The sequence below is a fragment of the Melanerpes formicivorus genome, unplaced genomic scaffold (assembly GCF_026170545.1).
Source record: "Melanerpes formicivorus ecotype bairdi unplaced genomic scaffold, bMelFor1.0.p_v2 SCAF_2, whole genome shotgun sequence".
Taxonomy (NCBI): Eukaryota; Metazoa; Chordata; class Aves; order Piciformes; family Picidae; genus Melanerpes; species Melanerpes formicivorus.
Window position 1 is genome coordinate 6553326 of NW_027142354.1, and position 15597 is coordinate 6568922.

Below are 15597 nucleotides of genomic sequence, written 5' to 3' on the forward strand. Positions count from 1 at the left end.
GACTCCTTCTTTGTGAAAAACCTAAAAACAATAAATTAACATTTAGCAATCTTACAATATTCTTCCAACCTAGCAATTCTACTGTATCTCTATAACCTTGTGAATTTCACCACATTAAATATAACCTGATGTAATCAGTGAATGAACAAACTGCTTTCCCTGATGTGATGGTATTTGATATACAGAGACTGGAATTCTTATCAAGTTCTTATCCATCAGTTTAATTCAGGCATAAAGTCAGTTACCACTTCCTGTCAAAATATCTGTCACATTAGTCCAGGGTAATGGGATTGCAGATCAATAGGCAGTCTTAGCTCCACAGAAATAGCCCAATCCATTTTTTAAATGTATTGAAAAGACATGCAAAAAAACTAGAAGAATAATAACTACCACATATAATTAAATTCTGCTCTGCTTTTCCCCTTTTCAGTTGGTGGCCACAGAGTCCAGACTACTTACAGAGCCATACTGTTTACCAACTTGTCTAGGAAAAACAAGTTCAAAGAGACTAAAATATATCTTAAATATTATTAAGAATAAGCACTAATACCTTTGTAGCTCCTATTACAATAAAGTACGCAAAATGTTAACCAAGAATACAATCAACATAACACAGATGTTTCTAAAAAAAATGATGGAAGATGCATAAGGATGTGACTTCTGAAAAGTGGCATTTTAAATAAAACAGTTATCCCAGATCAACAGGTAAAACATATTTGGTGAAAATAAAAACATTATTCTTAGAATTATTTTTACAGGAAGCATTGTTCTCAAATACATATACAGATGATGTAGCTATATCAGTGTGGGACCTACAGCTGAAGGCTAAAAGATGAAGCATAGCTCAAAAAGTAAAGTCACTAGGAGGAAATACCAAAGAAGCCTGAAGCTAAAAGAAGTCCACTGAAATGGGAAAACAGAAGCTGTATTAAGGGGAACACTCAAGCTATTTGTAATAAGCTGTCATGCATCACCAGAAGTGAACACTGGATGGAAGGCATAGATGAAGCTAGATTAAAACGACTTGGCAACAGAATGGGAAGACACCAAACTGGTCTGGGGAAAGGAGAGAAGTGAGAATAGGTCTAGAACAATGAGGTCAAAGTGAGTGGGAAAGACGTGGGCATAAATCTTCTTGATTGCTACCTCTGCTGGGGGACAGCTCATTGCTGAAGAAAACTCAGGCTTAAGTGAGACTGACAGGGAACAGGAAACAAATAGATGGTCAACAGTGCAGAGACTATGAAAGAGGAGACTTTAAAAAATGAGTAGACATAATTGAGAGCTGGGGGGAATGAGAGGAGAAGCAGAGAAAAATGATGAGCAGCAACAATGAATGGAGAATGTAGAAAAAAGGAGAATGTAAAGTGTCTCACCTGTTTAGAAAGACCAAAGAAAGGCAGGACAGCTTTACATGCATAGTGCTGCTTCTAATAGTCATGAATTTATAGCATGTAGTATTTTTTTTTTCCATTTAAGTTGCTGAGGTAATACAACTTTGAAAAAATCAGCTTCTTTTTATTTAATTTTTTTTTAACTGTGAATGTTGGAATTTTTTTTAGGAACAGGTCTGGAAATTGGACTCAAAAACAAAAAAGGAAAGCAAATCAACATATACAGAACAAACTGTTACTAAAAATGTTTTTTTGAGAGTAAGCTTTGATTATGGAACTGATTAAAGATTTTTTTAACTACTTCAGGTTCTCAGCATTAAGTGTATCTAAAGGCACAGTGTGACTTAGCATGCTGGGGGGCACCTTCCTCTCACTGTGAAGCAGCAGCAAGTACTAGCAAGCGCTCCCTGAAGAAGCAGAGAGAGTATATTTAGGAACAAGTACTGGCATTACATTTTAACTTTTGTTTGTCATGTTTGGTTACAGTAATAAGACATGATGAGCATTCCCTTGGACATGATTTTTTCTTCCCAATGACTATAAAGACAACTCAAACTGGCTTAGTACAAATACTTCAATTTGCTAAAAACCTGATAAATGTTGGGATTCATGTGATTTATCTCAAGTTTTCTAAGTCAGGCTCAGTAGTCCATCCATTCAGACATATTCCAGAGGAAAGGATGTAGAAAGATAACTTGAAAAACACACTATCTTTTCAAAAGTGTCAACATAAAGAATATAAAATCTTTACTGAAAACCAAGGTTTGTTTAAAGGATTGAAAGTGCACAAATGCCCAAACCTGACAAATACTCATCTGCTGTGAACACTCCCTGATTCCATTAGCCTTTTAAGTGTTGTATGGGAGGAAAGAATTAAAAAAACAAAAGAGAGAGATAAATTTGGAAAGGAATTTGATGAATCCAAGGAGACTACCAGTACCACCAAAAGGTGAATGTCTTAACAGGGAAGTGGTAAATTTCATCTTTGGTAAACAACAATTCAATAAGCTTGTAAAGGTAGTGTTTGTCAGCTGTCTGCCAGCTGCGGCTCTTCAGTACATTCACCTATTGTAACTGGGGCTTAGTCACATTTAAATCTGAATTCTACAAGGATGCAGAGGTTCACATAGATCAGCTTGCAATACTGGGATGACATCCTGTATTCTTTATATGATGCTGGGTAGGCAAGATAGGAAACAAGACGGTTTACTCCTGAGGGACTTAGTGCACTTAATCTTTTACTTCTGATTCCAGCTCAGTTCTTTCATGCTTTTGTCAAAAAACAAAACAAAGCAAAACAAAAAGCCTCATGGTTCTTGGCTGCACCACAAAAAATATGGCATATGACAACTGATATCCTAGTCACCAAGTCTTTTTACACAAAGCATGAATAGTAATGTGTCATATGTATTATATGTGAGCAATGCAAAATGCTACCTACCCACTTGCAGTTGTTTTATTGTATTATTTCCACAAATATAAATAGCTTTTTATCAACCATCTGGTTCTTTTCTGTAACATGCTCTCTTTGTCTCATCAGAGGCTTGTTATATGTGGGTGAAGAAACACTGAATAAATTCCATTACCCCATTCTTTTATCAATAATTTCCTGTTATCATTACACAATAATTTGAATTTTGTGAATATGGCCACAAAGGATCAATTCAATTAAGCCAAACTAAAAAGGGAAAATCTCACTGCAAGCCTCTGTGCAACTGGTGAACCCAGTAATTATATATAGATACCTATTGTGTTAGCATAATAACATGTGAAGGAGGTTTAGTTAGACACATTTACGCACACAAAGAGTAATACGGACATAGAAAAAGTCATTTTAGTCAAAAGTGTAGAACAGTCACACAGTAACAAATGAGAGCTGCGTGAATCCTAGTTTACTTGGCTATAAATAAATCCAACATTTTCTTTCATGGTAAAATAAAATAGGAGCACAGAAGCATAACAGTCGCCTTTGAGCAGTCAGTCTCTTTCTGTTCAATTATAGTCATCAATCTGTTCCACCTAAAATATTTTCCTCCTTGAGAAACCAAAGAAACCAGTACTAGGATCCAAAACATGCTGTTGAAAAAAATAAAGTAAAAGAGGTCTTTCCTTTTGGCAAATGCATTTGTTCTAAAAGACTGTATTTTTTTTTAACATTCATTTTGTAATTTGAGTTTAAAAATAAATAAAAATGTGTTCATATGGTATTTTCAATCAGAGTATCTTTGAAGAACTTGGTAAGGAAAGGTAAGAGTTATCTTCATTTTACAGAGAGAGAAAACTATAACAAAGAGAGCTTAAAGCAATTTCCTACCCCCTCAAAATAAATTAAATCTGTTTCCTATGTATATTCCTTTCAGTTGCTCAACTTCAAGCCTCTAAATTCTGATATGCAGGATTGCTGAAAATACAAAGCTTCAGTTGTATGAGTACCCTTTTCTCTCAACAGTAACAAGAGTCAGATTCTGAAACACTGGGAAAGGATTGCATGTGCATAATCCCACAGCAAACTGCAGAGCAGGGAAAGAAACAATCAGGTCTCCCGCCTCCTGCTGCATACTCTTACAAAACTTATCTAGGTGGATGCAGGTTTTTCATTACTTGAAATCACTAAGTAAAGTCTAGATGCTGTCCCTAATATATATGCAAGCTATAGTTTCAGAAACATCTCTGGGCTTGATGTGAGAATTATTCAATAAAATCATATAGCCTGCGTTACTTACAAGATAAAAAAGGACAAGTATGGCTTCTGGCCAGAAAATGTCTATAAATCTATGACTACGAGAACACAAGAATTAACTATAATGAATCCTGGAGGTAACACAACAAACATCTGATAAGGCTTCTTCATGTTCCTGAGATGTGATACTACCCACCAAATTGCACTGTTTCTGCCTTTACTGTGAGTGCCACTGAATCATCAAAGCAGATAAAATAAAGCCAATCTGATTTAGCTAAATAGGCAAAAGTCCAAATCCTCTTCTTCATCTGCTAGCTCTGTACAGACATCTACAGAGAGCAGAACACTGTCCACCTGTGCATGTTTGAAGAATTATAGAGAATAATCAAGATGCCAAAAGAATACAGACTGTGTACAAAAATAGTTTCAGGGTAGGTTCTGTGTGGTGAAAATCTCATCATGAACTCCATGAACTGAATGAGCACACAGACCAATCCTTTCACTCAGAGGGATGGTTCCAAAATAATATGATATGTCCATTTAGTATCCAGGAAAGCACTACGGTGAAATTAAACATCCCATAAATATCCCAGTCCAACAACTATGTAAACCATCCTAGGTTTAAGGGAAGGAAGACTTTGAAGCACTTGTTTTGTGGGGTTTTTTGTTTGGTTGGGTTTTTTATTCCTTTTTGAGATGACCATCTTTAAAGCACAAAATAACTATAGTTTTTCCTATTTGTTCATTGTCCCTGTATGGCCCCTCAGCTCCAGGCATTACTGTAGGCAATCATTTCTACTGCACTAAAAAAAGAATTTAGCTTGATCACAATCATTAAAATTTCTTCTATGATGTAAGTATGAAGTATCATTTAAAACACTGGTTAGTTGTTCTTGCAGCAAGCATCAGTTATCCTCTTACATAATCATTTCATTAAAGGCTTTTCTTCAGAAGCCAGATTTTGCAATTAATGCTCAGTTTAAGATGTTTTGTTCAGTGTTTAAAAGGTTCGTTTTACTTTCCACTCTTAAAAGTCCACAGTGCACTACTGTAAATTCAGAGGCCTATAATTTTTATCAACAAGTAACTCATTATTTCATAAACCTAATGCTGAAAATTCTTTTTTTTTTTTCCCACTCAGCATGCAGACAACTAAAGCCCTTTTTTCCCCTGGGGTGATAAGCTAGTTTGATTTTATTTTCCCTGACATTTCACCTGTCAGATTATGATAAGTAGTAGAAACAAAGAATAATCATCACATTCTCACTGAATCTCATAATCAAATATCTGAAAACATAAGATAAATTAGAAGCATTATCCTAAGGGAAAATATTAGCAGTAAAAACACCATCAGATATCCAAATCATCTTTCAGTGACCTAGAACTCCCATACAGGTTTAAAAAGTTTGGAAAAGAAGCCTCCATAGGGCTGTCACATCTACTTCTTTTATCTTCATAGACGAGGGAGTGACCTACAATGAGAGGAGGACTTGGGGGTGCTGGCCGATGAGAAGCGCAATATGATCGGGCAACTTGTGCTTCCAAAAAGCCAACAGAATCCTGGGCTGCATCAAGAGTGGCCAGCAGGTCATGGGAGGTGACTCTCCCCTTTTACTCCAATCTCATGAGAACCCACCAGGAGTACCGTGTGTCAGCCCCCAGGATAAGACAGACATGGAACTGTTAGAGTTGGTCCAGAGGAGGGTCACAAAGATGATCAGAAGCCTGGAGCATCTCTCCTATGAAAACAGGCTGAGAGACTTAGGGTTGCCCAGCCTGGAAAAGAGAAGGCTCTGGGGAGACCTTATAGCAGCCTTACAGTAATTGAAAAGGACCTACAGGATAGCTAGAAAGGGACATTTTACAAAGGCAGGTAGCAATAGGCTTTAAACTGGAAGCCAATTTTATATTAAGACATTAGGAAGAAATTATTCACAGGGTGAATGAGACACAGGAACCAGTTGCCCAGAGACGCTGCGGAGGCTCACAGCCTGCAAGTGGTCAAAATGGTCAAAGCCAGGTTGGGTGGGGTCTTGAGCAACCTGCTCTAGGAGAAAACTGTCCCTGCCCATGGCAGGGGGATGGAACTAGATGATCTTCAATGTCCCTTCCAACCCAAACTATTCTATAATTCTATAGAATAAGAAGAAAAAGCAAAACAAAACAAAAAAATCAAAACTGTGGAGTTAAGACAATCTATTTAACAATAAAGGTGTATGCCTTCTTTATGCTTTTCATGAATGCTTTCTGAAAACACTGAGGAAAAGAAACAGGACAGGTTATCATGAAATAGTAGGCTCAAATTAACTAGTTTTATGATTAATGAGCCAGAACACACAAAACGTGGTCCTGATTTAGTGCATCTGTAGTTTGCATGTTCCCAGTTTCCCTGTCTCACAATGCTGAGATTCATAAGTGATGAAAACTTACCTGCTTGACCGGTGGTAACACTGACAGCTGCAAAAAGCCTCTGGGAACGACTCAAATCAGAAACTCCATTCACAGCTTCAACTTCAAACGTGTAGTTAGCATGAGCTAGCAGGTCCATGACAGTGACATAGTTATCTACTAATCCAGTTTGCTGAGGCATATATCCAATATTACTCCCACAGGGAACACATTCACCCTGATCCCAGCTGCACCTTTTGCACAATATGCGGTAGGTCACATCATTTCTTCCTCCATTGTCAGCAGGAGGACTCCACTCCAAACTCACAGTTGTCTGGTTGATATTGAAAATGAGGTTCTGTGGTGCAGATGGAGGTCCTATGGAACACACAAAAAAGTCCAGGGTAATTGCACAGAACCACAGTGGGACATGTAGCTAGCATTTTAATTACTGAGACAGAAAATAGTTGAAGCATATTTCTTCACATAAACATTTCATTATTTTTAGTACAAGCTGCATGAAAGCTTCCTTGAACTCAGTTGGCAAGAACTTTATTTATTTTCCATTAAGGCATCAGAATAACAATTGTCTGTATATTTACTGCAACTGCCTTTAGCTGTTTCTCTTCTGTGCAATTAAAAGGATTGGTTAATGTACCTTAAAGGTTGTCTTTTATAGTATTCCCAAGTACAGGATTTGTTTGTCTCTTGTAAAACATACTGCATCAATTGCATCTACTCCTTTGTTATCAGCTCTGATATGATTTAGAGAGATATTTGTTGCTGCTTTGGGTGTAGGAGACTTCTGCTATTTGAATTACCAATTTGTGTAGGCTAGTCTATTTGCAGTTAGAAGGTTAAGCCAGATTCAATTACAGTTCAGTCAAAGCTCAGATCTGCACAGGTACTTCTCATTTTTCACGTTACTCGTTTTGGTATTATATCACACAAAGCACATTGTCTACAATTTTACAGCCATGGGAAAACTATGCCTGTATTCTATCTATCACAGTAAGTTATGCACTTGCCCCACATGCAATGTTTCCAACATTAGATCAAGCAAACATGAAAATTATATTTATGCTGATTCTATATTCACTGTCAACTTTTTTTCTGCTCTGCCTTTCAATTTCATTTACTGTTATAAATGTACTTCTCAAATACAGGAAAAGCCAACCGAAACTGCTATCTACAAGTGGCTGCACCTGGTTGGTTAAGCAACATCCTTTGCTATTAAATTCATGACTGACTCACTTGTGCATGCGACATATGGTGGATCAGAAGGTGCTCTATAATAGCTATCTTCACAATCGCATCTTGAAGATCCTTCCTTGTCAGAGAAGCTGTGAGAAGGGCAGCGGGAGCACTGCAGATCTTGTGAGGAGGATTTGTAGAACCCACGGCCACAAGCTAAGGCAGAACAAAACAAAATAAGAATTAGATTTGCATAGATTACTATTCAGATCTTCTCTGTCACGTGAAGCAAATATTCCTGTAAATGACTAAACCACTCATTCTGTTATGTTGGTGCAAGGAAGATACTATGCTCCAATTTCTTCAGTTGATGCAGTCAATAATTTTGTAATATTTCCATGAGTTCAAGTTTATAACAACAGAACAAGAGGACACAGTCTCAAGCTGCACCAGGGGAGGTTTAGGCTGGATGTTAGGAAAAAGTTCTACACACAGAGAGTGATTGGCCATTGGAATGGGCTGCCCAGGGAGGTGGTGGAGTCACCTTCACTGGAGGTGTTTAGGAAGAGAGTGGATGGGGCGCTTGGTGCCATGGTTTAGTTGATTAGACGGTGTTGGATGATGGGTTGGACTCGATCTCAAAGGTCTTTTTCAACCTGGTTAATTCTATTCTATTCTATTCTATTCTATTCTATTCTATTCTATTCTATTCTATTCTATTCTATTCTATTCTATTCTATTCTATTCTATTCTATTCTACAAATACCTGAGCAAGTACCTTGCTCAGCAAGTTTGCTGACAATACCAAACCGGGAGGTTTGGCTGATACATCTGAAGGCTGTGTGGCCATTCAGCAAGACCTGGACATACTGGAGAGCTGGGCAGAGTAAGTAAGTGCAGAGTCCTGCGTCTGGGAAGGAATAATAAACTGCACCAGTACAGGTTAGGAGGTCGTCTACTAGAGAGCAGCCCAGAGGAGAAGGACCTGGGAGTCCTGGTGGATAACAAGTTACCCATGGGACAGCAACGTGCCCTTGTGGCCAAGAGGGCAAATGGTATCCTGGGTGCATTAAGAGCAGGGTGCATTAAGAGCAGTGTGTCCAGCAGATCCCCCTCTGACCTGGTGAGACCACACCTGGAATATTGCATCCAGTTTTGGGCTCCCCAGTTCAAGATGAGGCACTTAATGCCATGGTCTGGTTGATTACTTAGGGTTGGGTGATTAGTTGGACTTGATGATCTTGGAGGTCTCTTCCAACCTGGTTGATTCTGTGAAGAGGGACAAGGATCTACTCGAGAGAGTTTAACAGAGGGCTGCAAGGATGATGAAGAGACTGGAGCACTGCCTTATGAGGACCCATGGGGCTTTTAAGTCTGGAGAAGAGAATACTGAGAAGGGATTTAATAGATGTTTATAAATATCTGAGAGCTGGCTGTCAAGAGGGAGGAGACAGGCTCTTCACCACCATTGCACCCTGTGGTAGGACAAGGGGCAATGGATATCAAATACAGCACAGAAGGTTCCACCTCAACATGAGGAGGAACTTCTTCGCTGTGAGGGTTGCAGAGCACTGAAATGGGCTCCCCAGAGAGGATGTGGAGTCTGCTTCTCTGGAGACTTTGAAGACCCATCTGGATGTGTTCCTGTGTGTGTCCTGCACTAGATTCTATGGTCCTGCTCTGGCAGACACAGAGGGCCACGGAAATATGACAACCATCTGTATTTCACCAAAGAAGAGTACAATAATGGCGTGAAATAGCTGGATGCCTGCAATGGGCCTAAATACAGCAAAAACAATCTGGAGAAGTACTGCTTTAAAACCACTGAAGTGTTCCTGGTATCTGAACAAGCTGATTGGGAATGAATGGAGCAACATTTACTCTTCCCTGATCTGTGAAACCCAAAGAAACTATAACTCACCAGTGAAGACTGATGCTGGGGATCAGAGTTTTTCCAGTTTCACAGAGAGACACAAACTAGGCTGAAATGAATTTACTAAAACTTTCAAGGGTAAGTTAAAAGTTAGGTATATGGAAATATGCATGTAAGATCAGTTCATACATTGGTTTGCCTAGTGTGAACCCATGGAAATAAAAATGTGTTGTGTTCCAAAATTGATGTTTAGAAATAATTCTTTCAGCTACTGTGATGGTTTCCAAAGGACAAACATCCATAAAACACACCTATAATGACACTTACAAGCAGAGAACTGCAACCTAGACAGCCAGCTTAAGAACAGATAAACTATGGGAGCTGTAAGGGATAAGGAAGAGAGAAGCTGAGAAAGAGATTGAGAGTCTACTTCAGCACTGAGGTTATGGGCAAACTTACAAAAGCTGTCAACATGAAAAACAGAACAGGAGAGTCCTCCAGAACTTTCTAATAAAGCAGAAGCTTTTTCTACCACACTATTTTATTCTTTTTTCCCAACCCTAACAGACCGTTTAACCTTCTTAAGCCATCACCTGTAAGCAAAGAAAAGTGACCGTGCGTGAAACGTTCTATTTGGTATCAAAATATTAAAGCTAGTTAAATAGTCATTCTGAACTCAGAGAGAGAGAATTTACTTTGGTTATATTCATATTTGCTTGGATATTTTCTCAGGACAGAAATGCAAAGTACCCAAAGACACTGATATTTGGAACAGTTATTTAAGTTGCATGGTACTTCACTGATGGAAAGTGCATGAAAACAATGAGCTTTATCTAAATCTCACTGAGGTCAATGAGGAACGTCTCTGACATTAATAGCCTTTGGACTGGACCCACAGTATAGCTACAGCAACTCAACTTAATAATCTGATAAATTTTATGCAACTGAAAGAAGAAAATAAAAGGTGTCAAAACTTCAGGTAAGAGTAGATTGAAGTTGATGAATTAAGTAAATCAAAAGTGGATTAGAGCAGTATAAAATGATAGGAAATTCTGGCCCTCTACTGCTATCAATACAATAACTTTAGAAAGAAAAATATGACTAAAGAAGAGAAATTGCCATAATGTTTAGTGTTTGTTATGCTGAAAGAAACAGTGGATAGAAGCAAAATTACCTGGCAGAGAAAATTAGCATGCAAAGCATGTATCCTCTGACATTGAGAAAGCAGTGTGAGTTTGCATTAGGAGAAAATCTAGCCTTGCTTGTAAAACGTGCTATGGTCTTATTCTATCACAGTAGCTATTATGCATACTATTTATAAAAGAAGATAAAAATATTTTTGGGGAAATAATTGAGATAAACATGACCTGCGAGTTCATATTTACGGCAAATTTAACTCAGAGTTATCCTTTCACACCTTCTTTCAAGACTGTTTCAGAATTTCCTGACCAAAGACAAAAAGCACAAAAGCTTAACTGATTTGTATGCATGTATCTTAAGATATATATTTGAACTTCTGTCTGCTCTTTCAGTGCTTGCAATTGAAATGCAGGGAAAATTACCAAAGAATAGTTTCCTGCCTTCCTTAGATAGTCATGTTCCTTTCACACTGAGGAAAACACTGGACATTGGGTCTTCCATAACATAGACCTCTGCAAAGCGAAGAATAACTTAAAAGGCAAAGATCCCTACTGTGTTTCCAGTCTGTCCTTCTCAGCAGGGAACATTACAAAGCAAAGATTCAGAGTAAAATAGAGATTTCAAACAAATGTAAACAGAAAACCTCTTTTCATTTTTTTTTCTGATGACTTGATCAAGACATTTATATGCTTAGTCACTTACTATTTAAAGTAAGTGCGCATTTCTTACTAGAGTTCAAAGGATCTGAAGGCCTGTGACTACTTTACATGCCTGAAAGCCATTTATTCTCCCACACAGCATACCACAGGCAGCAGGTTCAGGCACTTCTACTGTGCTACCATCCTAACAGCTTTTTTTTTGTTTTGCAGTAAGAGGCTTATGACAACATTTAGAAACCACTTTTTGTTTTCAGTTTATACATTCCAGAAACATAAGAGGAAGAATATTCCAGCACAGCAATTGTGATCGGTATGGTAATAGTGCTTTTAGAAAGGACTTTTAAGAGTTCTTTAGAAAGGAGGGGACGCAGAAGTACACTTGTAATTTGACATAATGATTGGAGGGATATAACTGAATTATTTCTTGTCTTCATAGATTTTAATTTGTCACAAAAATTTGTTGGTGTTTTTTTTTGTCAGCCTAGCAGTGGAATAATTCTATTGCTTATATATTTTATACATATTATTGTCCTTGAGAAGGAACCTACAACAGAAAACCCCACCAAGACAGGGTGCTGCATGGACCACTTATGAAGGTGTGATAACTTGCCAGCGAGCTATTACAGATCACAGATGGAAAAAACCCATCCACTCATTTTTTTAACTCATTTTTTTCCTACCTTGCCAAATTGCTGTGGGAAAATGCTTTGTATTACAAGTGCTACACCATTTTAAATCAATCTATTTTGATCAAATTCAGTTATTTTATGTAATAATAGTTTTAAGATCATGGAGACAGGTGCTATAAAATCTTCACTTCCACTACCTCTGTAAAGTGGCATTAACAAAATTATAACTGTAAAAAAACAACAAAACATTAACCAAACATTACTTGGAGCTCTGTACATGCAATCTAAAAGTGATAAATACAGTTACTGTTTCACAGAAGTATCTCATAGCAAAGCATTTGATCCCATCCATTTTAATATTTCAATTCACTAGTGCAGAAGAGCACTCAGCAGCAGAGCTACTTCCCTATAAAGGGAGCCTATTTTACAAACCAATATATAGAACTCAGGCAATGATGGGAGATATGGAAGGGAACATGACTAGCGAGGCAGAATTCTGATGTCGTAGCCATAATCCTTGTTATTGTTGATCTGAGTAAAATGTGAACTCATTTGATTTCCCTCAAGCAGGTTAAGAACCAGGACTAGTTTTGCTACCGAAGTACTGCAAAAGAAGGGAAGGAAAGGGAAGAAAGCCAGCACAAAATAAATTTACTTCCATTCACTGTGATGTGTTATTTACAGCTGCTAATTTAATAGAACAGCTCTTCCCAAATGAAGCTCCCATTTTGTTCAAACAGCTGCTGCAAAGCCATATATGTTCCAGGAAAGAATTTTGAACCAAGAGCAGTCAACTTTACTGATAGCACAAAGACATAGAATAACACACATCGGCATATGCATAGAATCACAGATTCAACAAGGCTGGAAAAGACCTCAAAGATCATCAAGTTCAACCTGTCACCCAACACCTCATGCCTACCAGACCATGGCACCAAGTGCCACGTCCAATCCCCTACTGAACACCTCCAGGGATGGCGACTCCACCACATTCCTGGGCAGCCCATTCCAATGGCTAACTCTCTCAGTGAAGAACTTTCTCCTCACCTCAAGCCTAAACTTCCCCTGGCACCTCTTGAGACTGTGTCCTCTCGTTCTGGTGCTGGTTGCCTGGGAGAAGAGACCAACCCCCTCCTGGCTACAACAACCCTTCAGATAACAAAATCAACACTAAATACATAAGAAAGCCACACTTCAGCCCAGGCACAATTCTCTGCATAATATCTTAGCCTCATAACCATTAGGGACTGACAACAGTGACCCTCAAAGCACTGTCCAGCATCTTAGATTTGTTTACTTGTCTATTATAGCTATGGCTGCTCCTCAGAGCAAATCTTCCCACCTCCTCTGCAAAGCAAAGAGGTTTTTCTTGTTGGAAACCTGGCAGAGTTCCACCATGAAATAAAAAGACAATGCTAACAGCCCTCAGATGAGAGCGCTTCCTTACACCGTGGAGCTGCAGGGTGAAATTGAGCAGGGCATTGTCGTTTCCTGATTTACCTTCCTTGCCTGGAAGCTCCAAATAAAGCAGTATACTATTCTGTCTATATACAATGAAGATGACACTACCAGTTTTTCTTGGCTTGGACTAAGTTGCTCTCTTCTTGTACATCCAGTAGCATTCAGCCTTACCAAGGACGTACCTTGACAGAAGAGTCTGGTACATGGCTGGGCAGTGAATATATGTTTAGCACATGCCACTGCAGTCAGTTCAATCGCAAACATTTTGAGCCAATGTGTTTGGCATCATTTAAGGACCTATAGAGATACTGTAAATAATGGAATACTGCAAAGCCACAAGTAAATACTGAGGAATTAACACACACTGCTAGGAACTGTGATGCCACATCTGTGGCACAAGGCATTAGATGTTTCAACTAGAGAGGATGACTCCAGCTTATGTAGAAAGCTCTCTTCTCACAGCTCTCTGCCTGTGAGCTCATCACATGCCTTAGTGGCCTGGTAAAGATCAATTATTGTATATTCTTTTTATATTTATGAAAAAAAAAGGTCCCAAGAAACTCTGAAAGAGGGAATGAATGCAGATGTACAGAGCAGCAAACAGCAGTCTGGAGTCCCACTTCTGGGACAGGAAAAAGGAAAAAAGGGACGTGTTAAGTGCTGTTCATTTTTATGTAACCTTTTCACTCTAAATACTATGGAGATTCACTTTGCTTCTAATAGAGCAAGGGAACTTAAACTGAGAGGGATGATGGAAATATGGTGAGAGCTATGAGTGACATGTGCAACAACTGATGTTTATATAACCGAAGGAGTAAGAGGAAACAGTTGTAGGGCAGTGACAAATTAACCAATAATTTTTTTTTTTTGCTGCTACAATACCACAAACAAATTTTAAAAAGCAATCTCCATCTGTAGAAGTGCAAGGCTTCCTGGTGGCATATCAACTTATGACTTAAAGGGCACACAATTGCTTCAGCATGTTATACACTTCACTGAACATGGCTTTTTACAAGATTTTTCAAGTTTATATGAAAATAATGAAACATAATTACTTTCAAGGGGGTGACTGCACTAATTACAGTTTGATCCTACTATAAAAAGTAGACTGGTGTGAGGGCAAAAAAATAAAGATGACATACTGTGCTAGCAGAGCAAGAATGCTTCTCTGTTTATCCCAGTTTGCCATCACAAGTATGTTTTAGCGCAATTTGTGCACACAGAAGGTTAAATGGATGTTTAAGAAGCAATACTGTTTGCAAGCCAGCATCAAAGGATGACAAAGGAGTAATTACAGAGTTTCAACAATCCCATTACTACTTACAAACTTGGGGCTACAGCCTGATCCCTATGAGAACCCTGGCAAAATGACTGCTCACTTCAAGAGAGTTCAGGCTTTCTCCTAGGTTCCTCCTTCCTCTTCTCTTGAATGTAATAAGTTGACTATATGTTAAACTGATCCAACACATAATTTTTGCCTCCTACAGGTAATGGGTAGAATTTGTTTTATACCTGTGTGGACATAAGCCTTCTTGCTTATCGATGCTACCTTTCTATCCTTCCCAGGCCTGCGAACATTAAAGACAATTCAGCTAAACTCCTTTTCACAGAAATGATGTATACATAAGGAGCTTGTGCAGATGTTTCCTGGATGAAGTTATGCAGCTGCAAAGACTTTATTAATTATAAAATGCAAAATGGATTGTTCTGTAATTGAAACTCTCTCGGGCTCTGATACATTTGAAAATTAACATACATATATGTATGGCCAGGACATAGATGGATGCTGCTAGATTATTTGTTACAGATGGGTATTTTAGCTAATTCAGAAGAAAAGGCTGGTCTTTCTCCACTGGAGCTTTCAAGTATTTGCTTCATATTAATGTCTATGGTTCCATAACTCAGGACTGAAAGCACAGCTTGCAGAAACAGTACTCCCACTGCTAGTGTTGCTGACCTCATCTACAATGGACAGGTCCAGAATCTTTATTTTAATCCTATTGACAGTGCCTCAGTGGGAGTAATTATAACAGTCGGCCACAAATCCAGACCTCCTGTCACTGATATATTAGGATTTTTCACAAGGAAAATGAGCAGCAGACAAGGAGGGTGAAAACAACATGGGGTAGTGATTATAGCAAGATTTGTCAAACCCCTTCTATATTAACCTGCTACAAAC

General features: G+C 38.4%; 1 protein-coding gene across 5 annotated transcripts in view; it reads right to left on the reverse strand.

The window, feature by feature from the left end:
• EPHA7 (EPH receptor A7) overlaps window positions 1-15597 on the reverse strand; it is a 174035-nt gene that overhangs the window by 107633 nt on the left and 50805 nt on the right. For all 5 annotated transcript variants that reach the window (XM_068149718.1, XM_068149740.1, XM_068149712.1 and 2 more), the window contains exons 4-5: window positions 7717-7872; window positions 6505-6840 (exon numbers count right to left, since the gene is read on the reverse strand). In XM_068149718.1, coding sequence (XP_068005819.1) covers window positions 6505-6840; window positions 7717-7872 — 492 coding nt within the window. The remainder of the gene's footprint in view (window positions 1-6504; window positions 6841-7716; window positions 7873-15597) is intronic.